The 18,692-nt window shown below is 39.8% G+C and overlaps 1 protein-coding gene across 6 annotated transcripts in view; it reads right to left on the reverse strand.

The window, feature by feature from the left end:
- Nucleotides 1-18,692, reverse strand: part of CDC42BPB (CDC42 binding protein kinase beta) — a 96,312-nt gene that overhangs the window by 40,350 nt on the left and 37,270 nt on the right. For all 6 annotated transcript variants that reach the window (XM_065840005.2, XM_065840009.2, XM_065840008.2 and 3 more), the window contains exons 3-7: nt 14,740-14,823; nt 11,168-11,263; nt 6,611-6,759; nt 2,812-2,905; nt 174-374 (exon numbers count right to left, since the gene is read on the reverse strand). In XM_065840005.2, the coding sequence (XP_065696077.1) occupies nt 174-374; nt 2,812-2,905; nt 6,611-6,759; nt 11,168-11,263; nt 14,740-14,823 (624 nt within the window). The remainder of the gene's footprint in view (nt 1-173; nt 375-2,811; nt 2,906-6,610; nt 6,760-11,167; nt 11,264-14,739; nt 14,824-18,692) is intronic.

The following is an 18,692-nucleotide window of genomic DNA, read 5'->3' on the forward strand; positions in this document are numbered from 1 at the left end:
AGTTCAGAGAAGCAAACATTCCTAAAACCTGAGCCAACAAAAGGTAAACATGATGATGTTAAATCATCATGAAAAAGCAAAGAACTACCATCACTTCAATATCTTTAAGTGGCAGGTTTCTCTGTAAACATTATAATCTCAGTGAATACATGAAGATTTAATACAGCTCTCACTTCATGATTCATAATCTTCCCATAGGTTTCCACTAATGACTCGGCATAAAAGGGTGTTTCGCCGTACAGCATTTCATACATGCAGACACCCAGTGACCACCAGTCACACTCAGGCCCGTATTTTCCCATTCCATCTTCCATCGCTTGCAGTATCTCAGGGGAGATGTAGTCAGGCGTACCCACTGCTACTGATGACTGTACCTTAAAAATAAGGCAAACACAATTCTTGTAAGTTTTTGGATTCTCTCAGCAACCTGCTCACTCACACATGAGTATTTCTGACAAACAGAGACACCAGGACATGATTATTGGAAGAGATTTATAAAATCACAGCAACAAAATAAAGTATTAAGAAAGCAACAATCACTGCAAAGATTAAGTTTCAGTCTACTTCTCCATAAAATCATTTGATACATTTTATTCTGAACACAGTAGGAACCCAAAATAATCACAGTTATTGTCAAAGCAGAAAGACTAGAGGACAATATATTTTGCCTTTGTGTATGTTTATACCTTAAAATTGTAATTGGCTGCCAGACAATGAAATGAAAAATGAATAAGTAGGGAGTTCAAGTCCTATGCCAAGTTTAATTTAAAGATCACAAAACAAGGTCCTCCTGTAAGCAGTATCCTATATTTATTATGCCAGAAATTGCTTTGATGCTCACTGCATGACATGCAACTGGATGCAATACCTGGGTAAGGTGGGGAATTGCCCTGTGCCCAAGTGTTAGGGAAGCTCTGACCACCAGGGCAGTGGCAGAGCAGCTCTAATCTCTGGGAATATGTTCTCATGTTTCACAGAGTTATAATGGCTCTTTCCAACCTGTTTTGCATTTTAGTGTGATAAATCCTTGGCAGGCATTTTATGACTACAGGATGTCACCAACAACTGGGTTTGTGCCAAAATCAGTTGCATGTCATACCTTGGCAGGACTGGCACCGCTGGAAACACCCTAAACTAGACAAAACAAACAAAAATATCACAGGTGATTTAGCTTTTAGGGGTGTATCCAATCTGGTGCAAAAGACAGCCACTTACCATTACCAATTGCTGTTTCATTTGTAAAAAGCGTATTAAAAAACCTGCTTACTCATTACAGAATCATAGAATCATTTAGGTTGGAAAGGACCTTTAAGATCATCGAGTCCAACCATTAACCTAACACTGCCAAGTCCACCTCTAAACCACATCCCTAAGCACCGCATCTAAACGTCTTCTAAACCCCTCCAGGGATGGTGACTCCACCACTTCCAATGCCTGACAACCCTTTTGATGAAGGAACTCCCTAAAGTCCAGTCTAAAACTCCTCTGGTTCAACCTAAGGCCATTTCCTCCTTTCAGGTAGTTGCAGAGAGTGATAAGGTCTCCCCTCAGCCTCCTCCAGGCTAAACAGCCCCAGCTCCCTCAGCCGTTCCTCCTTGTGCACTCAATCCCCTCATGCAGATCACTGATAAAGATATTAAACAGAACTGGCCGCAGTACTGAGCCCTTGGGGAACACCACTTGTGACCAGTTGCCAACTGGATTGACTCCATTCACCTGGCCACCTAGCCAGATTTTTACCCAGGAAAGTGAATGCCTGTCCAAGCCATGAGCTGTCAGTTTCTCCAGGACAATGCTGTGGGAAATGGTGTTGAAGGCTTTACTAAACTCTGGGTACATAATATCCACAACCTTTCCCCTCATCCACTAAGCGGATCACCTTGTCATAGAAGGACATCAGGTTGGTCAAGTAGGACCTGCCTTTCATAAACCCATGTTGACTGGGTCTGTTCACATGGTTTTCTTGTATGTGCTGTGTGATGTCACTCAGGATGTTCTGCTCCATAACCTCCCCAGCACTGAGGTCAGACTGACAGACCTTTAGTTCCCTGGATCCTCCTCTGGCCCTTCTCCTAGATGGGCATCACATTTGCCAACCTCTGGTCAACTGGGACTTCCCCAGTTAGCCAGGATTGCTGATACATAATGGAAAGTGGCTTGGTGAGCAACTCTGTCAGGTCTCTAAATACCCTTGGGTAAATCCCATCCAGTCCCACAGACCTGGGGAAAAGTCTCACCCTTTTCCTCATCCTTTGTCACTATGTTTCCCCCTGCATCCAATGAAGGATGGAGATTCTCTTTAGCCTTCCTTTTGTTGCTAATGTATTTATAGAAACATTTTTAACTGTCTCTTATGTCAGTAGGCAGATTAATTTCAAGATGGACTTAGTTATGCCCTCGTTTTGGATTACATACTGCAAGCCCGTCATGGCTTCTAGGTTCCTGTTCACCTGTGATTCCAATCTATAAATAATACCAAATTTCTCTCTTTTTTTAACAAAGGGTCTTTGGACAGTTCATAAAAATCTCATGAGAACTCAAACAGCCAGTAGGAGAAAAGGTGAAAGACAGAAAAACATAGCAAAGGATAACTTTAAAAGGTAGCAGCCTTTAAAACAAGGAAATGAAGGCGTCAATTTTTTTTTTTAAGTACACTGAGTTGTACTCTTCCCTCAATTTTTAGCATGTCAATAAGCTTACCATCTATCAACTCCCTGATGCACATTGACAATGTCTAATAGCTTTAAGACCAGCAACTCACTTAAAAGGTCCCACTACCAATGACCCAATTAAATTTCGCTTCATACATACTGTGCCATCTTCACTCATTTTCAGACAGGATCCAAAGTCTGCCAGTCGTATGTGGCCATTCATGTCCAAAAGAACATTATCAGGTTTTATGTCCCTGTTACAAGAGAAAGAGGTGAAAAGGTTATATGTATAGTATTAGCTGTGCTTGCAAAGACTGGCCTTGCATCAGAGTAACAATTTTATGTTGGATACCCACTGATGCAAACTTTTCTTATTGCACTACTTGCAACCCTTTCCTCCTGTCCAGCTTAAAACTTTGCCTGCAACACTGAAGCCCCAGACTACATCAGATTTTCAAGCTCATTGAAGTTGAGCTCTGAATGGTCAAATAACCAAGCAGAACAATTATAGTGAGTCACACTGACTGTAACAGGCAGTTTAGTTCATCAACATACTTTAAAAATTACATGTATCACTATATATTTTTTTGGGACAAGAAAACTATAAGACAGAAGTCAATCATTTAATCTCATCGTTTTTGCCAAGACTTACAGCTAACTTCTAACTTCTTATCTAGGAAGCTTTTTTTACTGCTTCTCTCAATTTTGTCCAGCATTTCTGTTGGCCAGTAGTTTTCATTTGCTATTCAAGACTTTCTACATGCTATTGCACAGGACATTTGCTGCTATGGATATCTAAAGACCTTTGCATCCCATGTACCTGCAGCAGTTCCTCTACACGCCACTGAATTCCCCCAGCTCTGGGATAAGGGCAACACCATTTCAACATTTCCGCAACATTAGAAAGTCTTCAATATCAAACTGTGTCCTTCCTATTCTTACGTATAAAATGATACACAGCATGCTAAGCTACTAAATGACATGCAACTGAGATTCCCATTTCATTCTAGCTCATTACTTGATATTCTTTTTGATATCAGGAAGGTAGCCAAATAGGATTTACTAAAGAGCATGTTAATTGAATCTAGTCCACCAATTAACCACATTTTATTTCACTACTTCATACTCAAAGTCACACAAAGTACCAGTAAAAGGTCAATCATCCAGACAACTTAATATGACAGTCCTGATACATACTATGCTGTTACGTTTTCTTTTTTTCATTAATAGCGTCAAAATATCCCAAATGGTTTTAAGAGCACCCAGACAATATGTTGGGAAGGCGGTGAGAAAGGAAGACAGACGAGCAAGTGCAGAGAGCAAAACCAACTCGGTTACGCACCAATTTTGCAGGCTAAAAAGGAGAACATCCATGTCTTCCAAGGTAACGTATACCAGTTAGCTTCCCTTTGAACCAGCTCCCAACATACTAGCATATCATCACACCATTTAAAAAAAGTATCAGTTATCTGAGCTAGCAAAAAATATAACCAAGCCAATGTGCTGATTTTTTATATCGTATTTATTCAAATAATACTATCTATTAACAATAAATAAAACCACGTGTGTTTTACTTTAAACCCACCAGTCTTATTGCACCATAAAATCCTGTATTCCTTTTAAAATGCCACTACATGTGCTCAAAAACTTAAAAACTGTACAATAGCTTCAGTTTCATTTTTAAGTAAGAGATCAGAATTACTAGGAACAAGGGAAAAAATGTGCTCTAATAAACCTTGCTACATAGATGTGGAAGATGATAATGTCTGATTGTTAAGGTGCTGAATTCCACCGTTTCACACTTGAGAAGAATTAGGAGAAACCACAATAGGTTTAACAAAGGGTCCTCATATGTGTACAAATCCTGCCAATCTGATAAATTTTTCCAACACAAGATTGAATTAACACTGTTTAACCAAAGGCTAATGCTTTGAAATTAACTACTGACATTTCACTATTACTGCTGCTCATTAGCAGTATTAAGACAAAACTAATCTATGCCTGTCAACGTAAATTAAACGCATACTTACTTGTCACAATACAGAAAAATAAGTGCTAACCCAGAAAATCAGACAATCTCACTATGCTTTCTCAATAAATTCATGAGTAGTTTTCTATTGTGTAACTTATTCCATACATTTCCATTCCAGATATATTGTCAACACTCCCTTACAGTCCCATAACCACAGTCAAGCTCAGGAGGCGCAGAGGACTATTAAAGCTTGCATACAACCATACATCAGGTTTTTTTGTTTCCTCTTTAAAGAACACTGCTCACAGCACCATTTGAAGCAGGAGCCAATCTTGCCCAACACATCTCTGCTTTTCTGCTTCGCATGCAGATCTCGCTCGCCTAAGGGAACGCTGCTTCTGTGCAGAAAAGCTTAAAGCCTCATCCCCGAGCCCCGCTGCTTCCTATCTACAGCTAACAGGTCATATAAGCCCTTAAAGGGTCCTTGAAATCCTCTCCAGAGCAATCGTGCTTCCTCCTAATCCATTCCAGTTGCCAAGCAGTAATTTCTTGGGCATTCATACATCTCCTATTCAAAGCCCACATTCTGGCCTCAGTGCCATTCATTCCCACAACTGACGTTCATTCAGTCCCATGCAAAGATGTAGCTGTTCAGTTTGTCAGGCCACCTTCCTCGGAAACGGATGCAATGGTGTCACTGGTGAACTTCTCTGAGTCCGCAACTTTTTAAAATCCCCCCATACTGTCCACATTTTCCCACTGGAGTATTACAGTGTTCATGTATCCTTTCTCTTTAATTTTTGAAACAGTGATCAAAGTCCAAACAGAAGAGTTCAAAGTGTTATAGTCTGAGAAATCCCTGTGTCTTTGAAACATTAATTGTAAATAAAAATCACCTCACGTAGTGGTTTTCACCCATAAATTTCATAAAAGAGACAGTAAAACTGTCCTTATTTTACAGGCTAAGATATAAATGCATGAAGAGGCAAATGGATCTGGCCAAGATGTACCTGCCAGGTCAGATACAATGCTAGGGTGAAGTCCACTTCCAAGTCGGGACTTTCAGTGACCTGTCATGAACGTACTCATACGGTCATAAGCAGTTTTCAGTTAACTGAAAAACCTCACTACTCTCACACTCCGTATTTTCTAACTTCTCTGTTTACTGAAGTGAAGCTATAAAGCCAGCACATAAAGAGAAAACTGCAAAGGTTTCCAGAATTAGCATAATTTTGCTTTCTCATTGACATATCATAGTTGTTAAATCTGAAAAAAAAACACGACAGAAATTCTCACTTGGTCAAGCCTCTTGCAACGATGAAACAAAATATTTATCAAATGTGTCCCTTGCACTACACACAGCTCCTCTAAAACAGTTCTCCAAGAGGAAGCCAAAAAAGAAGCAAAAAAGGTATACTCCACCTTCCTGACTTGTTTCCTCTGACAGAGAATGAGAAATATTATATATTCTTAACTACTACAGAACACAACCTAAGTTAACGCAATGGTTGGCACGGATCCAGGATGTATATCCTGTGTGCAGAAACGATTAGACTGGCACATGCTCACTCATTACAAAAACCATTCAAGAATGACCTCAGGTAAATAGATGCACTGATGTTATCATGGGCTTACTGTGCATAAATTTTGCAGGATGCCTAAACATTTCCAGAGAAGTCAAACTGCTTCAAACTTCTCAGTTGGATTGGACAAAGGCAGATAAATATTCACGAAGTGAACTGAGAATGAGTCAAGAAGTCTGATCGAAAATAAAAGCTATAGTAAAAGGTTAGTCAGTTAAATGTCACTGCTTCTAATATCAATCCACCAAAACTTGATTTTAAAATGTAACGGCTTATACGGCTATTATACAGTATATAGTAAACAAGCACCCACAGTAGTTTGCCTGTGTATACACAGCAATAACTTTAGGATTAACTTCATACAACTGTACATGTATTTTTTGCCAAGTGAGATGGCATTTTACCTGTGCACATAATGCAGCTCATGTATGGAATGTATAGCAAGCACCATTTCACCAATGTAGAACCTAGCCATATCTTCAGGAAGCTTGTCTTCAAACTTACTGAGAAGTGTCAGTAAGTCACCACCAACATAGTAGTCCATCACTAGATACTGAAAAGGGAGAAATAAAACAGTCAAGTACTGAGAGACAGCTGGTGAGGTAAAAAAGTTCATCAGTTAATCCCTGAAAAAAATCCCTTCCACTAATTTTTTTTCTGTGCCTGGGGAAAGCAGTAAAAATTGGTAATCTTTAGCATTACATTTATTTGCTTATCTAGTGCAAAAAGATATCACATTCCTTTAAGAATCGCAGTAAGGATAACAACTGCATTCAGTTATTACCATTAAAAAAACCCAACAAGATACAGCAGCAACCAACAAATAAATTAGTGTGAGTTTATTTCTGTCTTAACTACAGTGTGGCTTAGTCTAAAATATGCATTTCATTACTACTTTAGTTTTGGTACCATTTCAATACTCCTAGTCGTTCCAAAAACGGGACTTGTCACATCAAGCACTTCAAATACTCAATCCTGGCACATGCCACATCAGGGCTGCATAACGTAGCTGGCAGGAGCCTGACGACACTGTGCATTAGGGATGCCCGCAACAAGCCAGAAGCACTGTCAAGTCAGGGGCACCACAGTGGGGAATTTAAAAAGCAAACATCCATGTTCTTGTGAATATATTTTGATGAAAAAGTAAAGAGCCTCCTAGGCAAATCAGCCACTATCCTGTCCATGAAGAGGCCCAACACACAGGGCAACATGAAAGAAAAGGACTCAGACTTGCTATTTGTTTCTCCTACCACAAAACAATTATGCTTTAGTTATTTCCTAGCAGCATTCACCTCAATCCAGACCATCAATTCAAGTATAATGACTTTACCTAGGACCACCAGTCTCGAGCCATTTCATTCAACGATTGCCAAGATGACTTCAGACGTCGTCTTAGGAATAACTTCGTTTATTCTGGAATTAACTTTCTAAAGCAGTTATTTTCCTCTTCAAGTTAAAGCAACCTACAATCCACTGTCCCTGCCACAGACTCGTCTTCCACAAGGGAAGGAAACTAAAGATCGGAACCCAAAGGAACATAAAGTGCAACACTAACCATTTCCACACTATCTTTTGGCTTAAAAGAGCAACTCCGAAAGGCATAGGTTTTGATATTTTTCTCCACCTTATTCAAATTATAGCTTAATCTGATAGGCAAATTTTGTCACTTATGTTGAAATCAATCAGTCTGGATTGCACAACCCATCAAGGAATTTTAAACATGTGTTGGAACACTGTACACATGCAACAATTATGTTTGAAAACAAAATGCTACAGGCAAGAACCAGCAATCTTTTAAAAGGGATGTTGCATTAAATAATTTTTTCTCAAATTCAAGGCTAAGAAAGCTTATAGGGCTTTCTGTGGGAGCTGAAACATCCTGCCTGCCCAAGAGACAAGGCACTGCACTTCTCTCGGCTCCCACAGTTCAGCAAGAACTCAGCCGACCCATGAAACGAAGCACTTGGATGAGAGGAAGATGGTAAGACCTCTTCTATAAGAAAGTCAAATTTTATTAATCTTCCAATTCACAACGATCTTCTTGCCAGGAGGCACTTCTGCCTTCACACGGGGTTAAAATAAAGGCTGTTCTGATGCTGAAATCTAGAGGTATTGCACTGCTTCCGGGGAAGTGGCTACATCAAACAGGTGGAGAGTAGTGGGAATTCAAAGGAAAAAAAAAACATCAAAATTCTCTCATGAATACTCAGAAACCTTTAAGAGGCTGACAGCAGACAAACACACCTTTGCCCTTCTTCATGAATGAGATTAGGAAAGAAAATTTTTCTGGTAAATCACAAAAAAACCCAAGAGATTGAACCTGGAAGAGATTAAGAACTTCCAGGTCCCATACACATTTCTAATATTCATGGACTACGCTCCACCTACACCATTATATGCTTCAGCAACATCACCAAAGGCTTACTTAACCCTTCTTGACTCAAATTGTCCCTACAAAAGCTTTCTAAGAACCAGAAGAAAGTCATGCCAGCATTTCTGTGTAATGTCATTTAAGAGTCAGCTGGTTAGAAAACACTACCACATGGTGTATTTGCCTCTAAAACATTTTAAAACTACAGGAGCAGAAACAAAAAATGAACTCTAGAACATACACATTTTGTAGAATTTTGTGTTTTGTGCTTATATTTAAGTTCTGCATCATCACATGCTGTACTAGTATTAAATAGAGGGACTAAGCCCCCAATTCCTTCCAGACTCTTCAAGGGCAGCTACTACTTTTCCACCTTAACATCTTACCTTCTCTTTATTTGTCTCATTCTGAACCCTTTGTCATGCAGCCAGAGGAGGATGGCAAAGCCCCACATGTGGGAAGAAGCCAAGGTTCTCTCTCTGCTTCAGGGTTATCTTATGTTGATTTGCATTTAAGAATCACTAGCTATAATGCACAAACATCACTGGGAGTAGCTACCAGAACCTGGAGCTTTCGCTTTCAAAGGACTGATGTTCACTCCAGGTGGGAGAACCAAGCTCTGTTGCCCGTTCTTTTTTTGTTCCCAGCTTTGCATTCCATTCTACAAGGATCAAGGATCAACAGCACAGCTAAAAATAAACCAAACCTGCCCAGGCTGTGTGACATGGCAGAACTCTCCCAAGACGTGGGAAAACATGGCTATAAACCTCTTCAAGCTGAGCAGAAAACTGAACAGAGATAATTTAGGGAGCCACTAAGATGGTATGGAAGAGAATCTCCTGCCCAGATTTTTGGAATGAAGTAACTTCCTGATGTGTTTCATCCTGTGCAATCTGCTGTAGGTGAAACTGCTTTAGCAGGTGGGTTGGACTAGATGATCTCCAGAGGTCACTTCCAACCCCAAACATTCTGTGATTCTGTGATCTTTGCTTCATGCACCATTTCCAATGGAGTGACGGAGATGCAGATCCACTCCATCTGTGAGCACCAGACATTTACATGAGGTGGATGCTGAGTAACAGACCAAATTGGAAGGCAGCATCTCCGCACATGCAGAACCACACCTCAGGCAAGCGGGGAATCTGCTGACTTTGGCTGCCAGGCAGATTGTTGCTTTCTTGGATACTGGATCTTAAATTAGATGCTAGATGTCTAAATTCTGCTGTCAAGTGAAACTTCAACATCTCATGTCTTTGGCAACTTGGGGAAAAGAAATGTATTATAGTGCTATAGCTTGCTTGGAACAGATTTGTATGAAATGCTACCAACAACACTAGATCCCTCTCTGTAGTGTCCTTACTACTACCTGCTATCTTGCCCAGCTGACCATTTGTTCTTAGGTAGCTCCTTTCTTAGAAGCTACTTGGAAATACCACATTATAGGATGCCTTAGGTTACTTCTATGCAAGTCTGAAAGCTGAGGGAATCTGAAATTATGAGCTATCTTCACAAGGCAGTGCCAGAGGTAACTAAACTTTCAGAGTCTGAAATCTGGATTTATCACAAAGCATTCAATTGAAATATCCTGTAAATTAAGGTCCAGGAGCCGACTACTTATTTGCTCACTCTGAAAATACTTTGAACATGACAGTCAAAACAATCTGTTTCATTTCAACACCTGTAAAAAAGTTTGAGTATTTTCTAACTCTTTCATAACCTTAGTTTCTGAGCTCATTGGCAGCCTTTTATCAATACATTTTTTTCTTATTTATAATTGTGACTTGCTACTGTGGTACTATTTAAGAAGTATTAAGAAGGTGAAAACTTCGACATTATAACCATGTCAGGTGCTACAGAAATAGCAGGTTTGCAAACCCAGCCTCAAGCAGCCACATGGAAGTTGTGTGGTTCAGATGTTTCAGTATGTTGGGGCTTTACTGCCTTTGCTCCTGACCAGCACTCTCCTGACTTCCGTGACGGAAGTAAATGTAGCTTATATGATACAGTTCTAGCAACCCATCATTAAAAAATGTAATACGAGTAATGACTTCCTTTATAAACGGTTGCTAAAGTCTCTCAAAGTACTGAGATACCCAATCTGCTGATCTAAAAACATATTTTATTTAAATGTCTTTAAGAAATAGGCTATTTTTTCTGATGCTTTTAAAATATCATTTAAAAAAATAGAATTTTAAATTACTTTTGTCATTTTTAAACAAAATCTTGCTTCAAAATATATTCTGAAAGTTTAAAAGAAAATGCAAATATTTCTTATTTTCACAGAGTTAACACCTCTCAAATTATTTAACTGCAATGTTATCCAAAACATTGTGTGATATATTTTATACAAGGGCAGATAAGTTAATTTAAGGTGCTTAACTATATACACTATAGTACTACACAATTTTCTCAGTCTCCTAGAGTTACGGTCAGTCCTTTGAAGTTTTTCTTCAAGGAAAAAACCAAGAGTGTTGCAGCACTGCTGCAAGGCATGAGATGGACTGTTTTATTGCATTAATATCCTTAAATGTACCACAAATAAAGTTCTTCCATAACCTAAAGCTTTTATTTGCTGATGAATCAAACATACCAAATAGTTCTCATCTTGAAAGGCATAGTGCAACGTAGTGATCCACTGACAATCTCCATTCACCAAGACATTTCTCTCTTCTCGGAAGCAAGCTGTCTAAAGGAAGAGAGAGGAAAAAGCCATTGTCAACATCAACAAGTAGTTTTCACAGGACGGATATATATGGATGCTTTATGGGATTATTTAAAATTACGGAACAGAGGTCTCTATTCATTGGAATTCAGCCAGCACAAATGAGAAGCCAGGGAATCTCTGCAGGTCTGTAGTCAGGCATTCAGTCACCCTAATCCTGACTGAGACCTTAAAAAACGAAAACAAAGAAAAAGCTACCAACACACAACACACACCTCTCAAAACACTAAAAAGTCCACAAACCCATTTGAGTCAACCTTGATTCTTTGTTCTGTAATGTATTTTTAAAAGCCAGAAAAATTACAACTTGTGAGTGTAATCTGTAGAAGAAAGATAATGGCTCCAGGAAAGTAAGTCTGATCTTCTGAAAAGGACCTTTGTTAAACCAGAGTTTCATGTACACTTTCCTTACATTACAGTTCCAGACACTGCCAACACACTGTAAGAAATAAGCAGATTTTATTGTTACTGTCTTATCTTTATTCAGTACAGTACATTTTCATTTTCAGTAATCTTTCTTCTACTTCAAATAGCACACTGCAACATTTCAGAGAAACAAGCTCTGTGTAACAGGTCTTCTCAGCATCTTTACATAAAAACAACTTTCATAAACTTCAAGCTAGTCCTCCTTAATAAAAATATATTAACTTCTTTATTGGATCAGAACCATCAAGATGCAGACCTTGGGACTCTTCCACTACTCCCAATTCAGAGAGCCATTATTAGGATTTTAGGAAGCTGCAGACTCAAGTGTTTGCATTCTAGATAATAACTGTTTGTTTGTTTGTCTTCCATTACCACTTGTCCAGATGTGTTAGAAAATGTACTATGGAAGGAACATGCCTGGGAAGCCCCAACCTTACCAAGTACTAATTGCATCTTATAAAGGTATCTCAACCATTTTTCCCCTAAGGAAGCAAAAGTCAATCTACATTTCCACTGAAGACAACCATACTGTGGCCACGTTGTGAAGTTAGTAATTATTGGTGCAAAGAGATGTAAATTGTAATTAAACATTAACTGAGAGTGGCTTAACGGTTTATGAATGCAAGGCCAAAGTATCACTCTACAAAAAGTTTGGCAGCAACAGCAGCTCCAAGTAATCCTACCCCCTGCCCGCAGCACCAGAGCACAGCACTTCTCCGCTCTTCTGGCACCGGGACGTGAGGAGGCTGCCAACACACTAAGCTAGTTTGTTTATTTTCAAAGGCATCAGCTCCGTGATCCAGTTCACTGTGCAACCTCAAATAGCGAGGGAATGTTACGAGCACTTCAAAACCAGTAATGCTGCTGAACTCTTTGCATCATGAATGCAACATTTAAAACCCTCCTCCTCTGCTTACGCCAGCTTAAAAGGCCTTGAGATGTGTCTTGGAAAAACATGACAGGCAACCTCATCGGCCAGTCAGGACTCATTTGGAACTGTCAACAGTAAAACACTAATGACTCTGTGTTTTGCTGTCAGAACAATGAATACAAATGGTCCACCTTATCAACATAAATGGTGCGCCTATTTTTGTTTGCAACCCATATACGGATGTCAGTTGATATTCACTAATTTTTCCTGTACTTTAGTGGCTTCCGACCATATGTTTTTCTTCCTGCAGCCAGGACACAAATAAGCAGTATTTAGATAACTTTTTGTTACGTTTAGTAAAGTCACATAAAGCAGACAGAAACCACTACAAGTGCTTCTCAGACCACTCATACAGTGGATAATAAAATACCTGAACTCTGCTTTTCATGGGAACTGCCCACTTCAGAGGCTACTGTATTCTTAGTGGCTTCATTTTAAAAACTAACTAGTTTTACCACAGTCAGGAAATTTTAACACCCAGATGTTTTATGAACTTGATATGCAGGTTATAAATTCTTGCTTATCCAGAAAAACCAAATCAAGCCAGCAAACCAAACAGGAAAAGACAAAGGACATAGGAGAGAAGACATTTCCTTCACTGCCCTTTGCAGATGGGGAAAATCAGTGGAAAGAGAACTCCGCTGGACTGTTACTTGTCCTAAGTGTGTACTGGGAAAACTATTGCTCATTATACATCTTACTTGGTGGATACCCCCTCAGGCAGGTGAGAAGTGGATGAGGGTTAAGAGGAGTTATCGCATAATTTGAAGATAATTTGTAAACATCTGTCTTCTCAGGACACCTCTACATGTAAAAGTTTCAGCTATTCAGGTAGGCCATTTAATTAAATCACTTGAAAAATGAATGAAGTAAACCAGCATGGCTGTATTTCCATTAGAGTTTGGGAGACCCCCACAAGCATTTGGGTTTAAAATAATTCTAAACTGACCAACAAATTAACCTAACTGAAATCTGTGTAGAAAGGACGCTAAATTTCCCCCGTGCAGGGGAAGGTTTAATGCAGAACCGCTGATGCAGCATGGCCAAGAGTGTGAACTCTCGTGACAACTCGAAGAACGGCAGAGTGGCCATGGCTGCTGCCGCTTGTCAAGAGCAGGGACAGATGGATGGAGAGTGGCTAAATCAGGCAGAAGCAGGGGCGAAGAGGAGCTTAAAGAGGCAGGAGATGTATTCACAGGAAAAGAGCTGGCACTGACTCACTGCAAGGAAGGGAGGGACTAGGAAGGGCAGGCTGGCGGGAGGAGGTGTCAGGAAGGGGGCAGTGGAATGGGACGGGGAAAGGTCAGCAGGCCCAGCCCTGAGCGAGCAGCCAGCCTTCGCCCCACATCACCACAGCTGCAAGTGCGGATGCACTGCATGTTATTTTACCCTGAAATCTATTGCTAAATACCTGCTGACTTGTGTAATATTACACTTGTCATAAGATTTTCCTCTACTGTGCAAGAGTAGGTATCCTAAGAATGTCTCACTTCCCGTAGCACATACTTAGTAGGTCCGTCCTTAATCTGTGAAGTAACCATTCACATTTATATAATCTGTTGTGACAATGTACATCTCCTTTTATCAAAAATACCCTTCTTAAACAGATTTACCTTCCTAACACACCTTGTTTCACAATCTGAATCTGTGATTCCAAAATATTTAGTTATAGATTCAACAGTTATATAAATCCTGTTACAAACTGTAGGATGCAAAGCTCCTTAATGTATGCTTTCTGAATGCAGTCATGTTTTTGTATACAGCTGTGAATGTCACAGTAGCACCAATCTCAGCTTTCATGTAGACTTCAGCTTGCCTTTATTGTAAACAAAAATCTGGCCAATAAATTCAGGGTAAGAACTAGGGCAGACTGTCTGGTAAACGAACACACAGTAATGCTGAGAACAACAGATGCCTGGAAGGGACTGTCAGACTTGATTGCATTAAAACAGCTTAAGAGAAAAAAAAAAAGAATGAAGCTCCTATGGTCATCAAATAATTCTTCCTAATCTGGAAGACCTTCAATGTAATTTTCCTAATGCCATTTAAAAAATTCTCTGTGTTAAAGAACCATATTACTTACCTCTGCCCTTTTAAGCATTTCCCATTTATTTAGAATTTTCATGGCATAAATGCGCTCTGTACACTTCATTTTAACAACCGCAACCTGAAATAATAAGATATCTTTATTTAACAAAAGCATGGTGAGAGAAATACAATATTTATGTAGCTTAATATTCACAAAAAAGCACGGTCAGAGAAATACAATTTCCAAACAGCCTAATGTTCACAAATGAATAAAAGAAGATACTAAGGAGTCATCAGCGATCAGCTCACACATTGATAGGTTGAGTCTTTGCTCCTTCTATATTCCTCCTACATTACTATGTGCACAACACACCATGTGTGGTCAAGTACTCATGATCAAGTACACAGGGATGATATAGGAGGAGTATGAAGCCTTTCATATGAAGATGCATAGTAAAGCTGCATTGTTTGCCAAGAACAAGAGATGCTTGTCCCCAGTGTCTTCAGCCAATGAGACAACATTTAAAAGGGCAGCCTGAGAAAACAAGAAAGACTGCTATCAATAGAAATACACTACATTTGACTAACTTGTTTTCACATTTCAGGTTCAGAAACTTGAAAGATATTTGCAAATTAACATGCTTTTGTGCACTGTATGCGGAAAAACTAGTATGCATGTACTTATTCATCGTTTTGCTTGAAGCATTTTACTATGCATCCTGTGCATTAGACTTGCTTAGACTGGTCTATTATGAACAGTAGCTGTGCACATAACTGGACAGTGGAAAAAAACCCAAAAGAATACAAAAACTTCAAGCCTTAGGAATGCAAAGACTTTATTTTGACCGAGACTTGTATTCTCAAAGACCAAAACTAATTCTTCTTGTAGTAAAGCAATAATTTCCACAAAATTCTTCCAGTTGGCAAAAGAAAAGCAGGCATTACAACTAAGACAGCAACATTTTCACAGGACTATACATGGACTGCTTGAATATTTCTGCTGCTTCTCAGCTTGTCTCTATTTCAGAAGTAGAAAACCAACCAGCTTTCATTGCTTCCAACAGAGCTCTGAATAGCAGTGAAAAAAATAACAGGAATCATATCAGCTCATCTCTTCTATTGCTTTAAAACTCTTAAAAAAAATAAGGGATTCGGGAGCTACAGCAGCTCTAAGACACAGACTACAAAACAAGGTTGGAATAGTGTGTCAAGCAGAGCAACACTATACAAAATCAGAAGTCCTGGGGAGTGAAGAAGGAAATAAAAAACCTCCCTGCACCTCGCCAGTAAAGACGCTCCAGGTAAGGGGCAGGGGGATGACTGCTCCTCCAGCAACACAAAAAATGGATATTCACATTTAGACGGACACCTCACTCTGCAGATGCACACCTAAGCCTTCCACCCTTCGGCACGGGCAGCTCCACCAGGTCACATAAGGGTTGAGGGACACCCGGTACACACCTGCACGCAGGGTCATGTAACAGAAGCATGTCTTAAGGAAAGAATGAGCAGGCACCCATCAGGGAAAAGACAAGGGAATCCGGCCTTAAATGCAGCTGGGAAAGACACAGCCCCAAGAAGCTTCTGTCCACAATGTAGAATATCCGCAGCTACATTACATCCCAGTGTCTCCTGGCCTACAAACACCTACACAGACACTGCTCGTGCTGTGGGGGAAGGATGGGTAAGACGAGAAAGTCTGAACCAAACACAAGAGGTTGCTTGGCAGATACAAAACTGTTCAACACTGACCTTCAGTAACGGTTTAAAAGGCTTAGCCTTGCTCCCAGCCTCATCGTGGCCTTGCAGCTAAAAGCCATTGTAACAACCTCTTTCCGTACACTTAATGGAACCATTACCCTGATACAGCCGAAGGCACGCTCTAAGTCAAATGGCACATTAAAAGCTTGGAGAAACTGCAAGATGTTGACATTACCTGCTACATATTTTAAACTATGTTCCATACAGAACATGATGACTCAGGAAACACCCCCATTTCAGTGAAGGGACAGACCAGAACTGAGGACAATTACCTACTGCAGATGAACAAGAGCTTTGGGGCAGAAGCAATTTGCAAGCGCGACTCTGCGAGCCCTGAAGAAGCAACACTCAAGTTTCATTACACCGCAACACTAGAACTGCTCAGCCATTTACGTACAAATAGAGCGCACAAACCAGAACCCAGATGGGCATCTACTGCACTTTATCCAAGGCCATTGCTGTCTGAAAGCACTGCAGGATGGCCAAAGTTTGAAGCTTGCTGAACCACTGAGGAATGATGTGAGTGTGGCACTGCAGAGGACATGCACAGCTGAGGGCTGTGCAAATGTTAGAACACAGCAGTAAATGAGAACAGGCCTGGAAAAAGAAAAAAGGAAGCCAGATCTGTAGGACCTATTTAGCAATTCCCCAGTTGCTATCTATATTGGTGCTATTTATTTTCAACTGAAAGGACTGCTTGAAAAAGTCCAATTTAAACTTTCTGGAGGAAGATAATTGTCTTCTGTGGAAGAAAAAGCAGAATTAATAAAAGGAAAGTTGACTCATACTTTCACATTAAGTGGTTATTTAGTTATGGCACCAGTAAACACACTGCTGCTTTAGTTGTAAGGGCGACAGTGGGACAGCTTCTTGTGCCAGCAGAAAAATGAATGCAAGCATACAGCAATATAGGTAATTCCCCGAGAATTTTATCTCTGAAAATAAACCTGAAAGGTACAGAAGATGCCTCACAGAAGTAATAGAATTTTGGCCTGACTAGACCTGACTCCTCAAGCAGCTCTAACCGTTAGGATTATTTTTAAGGAAACAAAGAAAGAGAAATGCAAAACCCAAACTTCATTGATGTCTGAACTGAAACAGGGAAGCATAAACTAAATTATGCCTTGATAAACTCAATACTATTATAAACAAGAATATTGATGCAATAATGCAAAGAATTGTGCACCCTTTGTTCCATAAAACACTTCAGTGCTTCCTCGAGTTAGCTTTCCTTCATGTTCTTCATCAGGTGGCAGTATTTCTAAGTTTACATTTGTCATGTAACGCTCTGGCTGCTTCTGAGATGCTTCGGTGTAGTTGTTGTTTCTTGCTTTTGTATTAATTCCTCTTCCTCTGGCACACCTCGAAATCAATTGCAATAACCACACTGATGACCACTTTGCGAGATGAAACAGAAACTCTCTTATTGCAGTTGTGCTAACCACACAAGACGCCAGGTTTTAAATAGGATGGCTCCTATACTACATACCAATCCACCACATCTACTAACGTAAGAAAAAATAGTTGGTGTTCACAGGTGTTCCAAAGGATGCAGATTTGTCAGCTGCTGTAGATGCCTAATCTAAGAAAAAAAGCACTGCTTTTATTTTCAAAGTTTAGAAGTAAAAGATCAGGATTTAATTTTGATGCTCACTCCTCATTTCCAAAGCTATTACAACTTAGACTGTAAAGAAAGTTAAAAAAAAAAAAAAAAAGTATGTTAAGGATAATGAAAGGGAAAAAGGCACAACCAGAGGTATAAAACAGTTTCTGAAAAAGAAAATTTAATAACCTAAAATATTGCAGGCCTGGAAGAGATAACAACTCTGACAGGCACACAAAACCACAAATGTTGCAGACAAAATGAACAGAGAACAACTCTTTGACATTTCTCATAATACACAAATTGAAAAGCATCAAACAAAATAAAAAGGTAGTAAGATTAAGGAAGTCTTATTGTCGCACCACAGTTTTGGAACTCAGCTGCAGGCTGCTGTGGACACCTAAATATTCAGAAAGTATTTAAGTGCATGCTTAATACCTGAGTAGCACAGATAGAAATCTCAGCGACTACTGACCACTGGTTACAGGTGTGGTCAGGGGGCCCTGAACCCTCAGCCAATGGAAGCTGGGAGTGTTCAGCTTTGCTCTGTCCTTGCATTATTTTCCTGTACCTTTCCAGGTGTGGCCAAAGGGATGGGATGTGGGCTAACTAATCCACACACCTCTGACCCAGAACAACTGTCT

The sequence above is a fragment of the Patagioenas fasciata genome, chromosome 5, assembly GCF_037038585.1.
Source record: "Patagioenas fasciata isolate bPatFas1 chromosome 5, bPatFas1.hap1, whole genome shotgun sequence".
NCBI classification, from domain to species: domain Eukaryota; kingdom Metazoa; phylum Chordata; class Aves; order Columbiformes; family Columbidae; genus Patagioenas; species Patagioenas fasciata.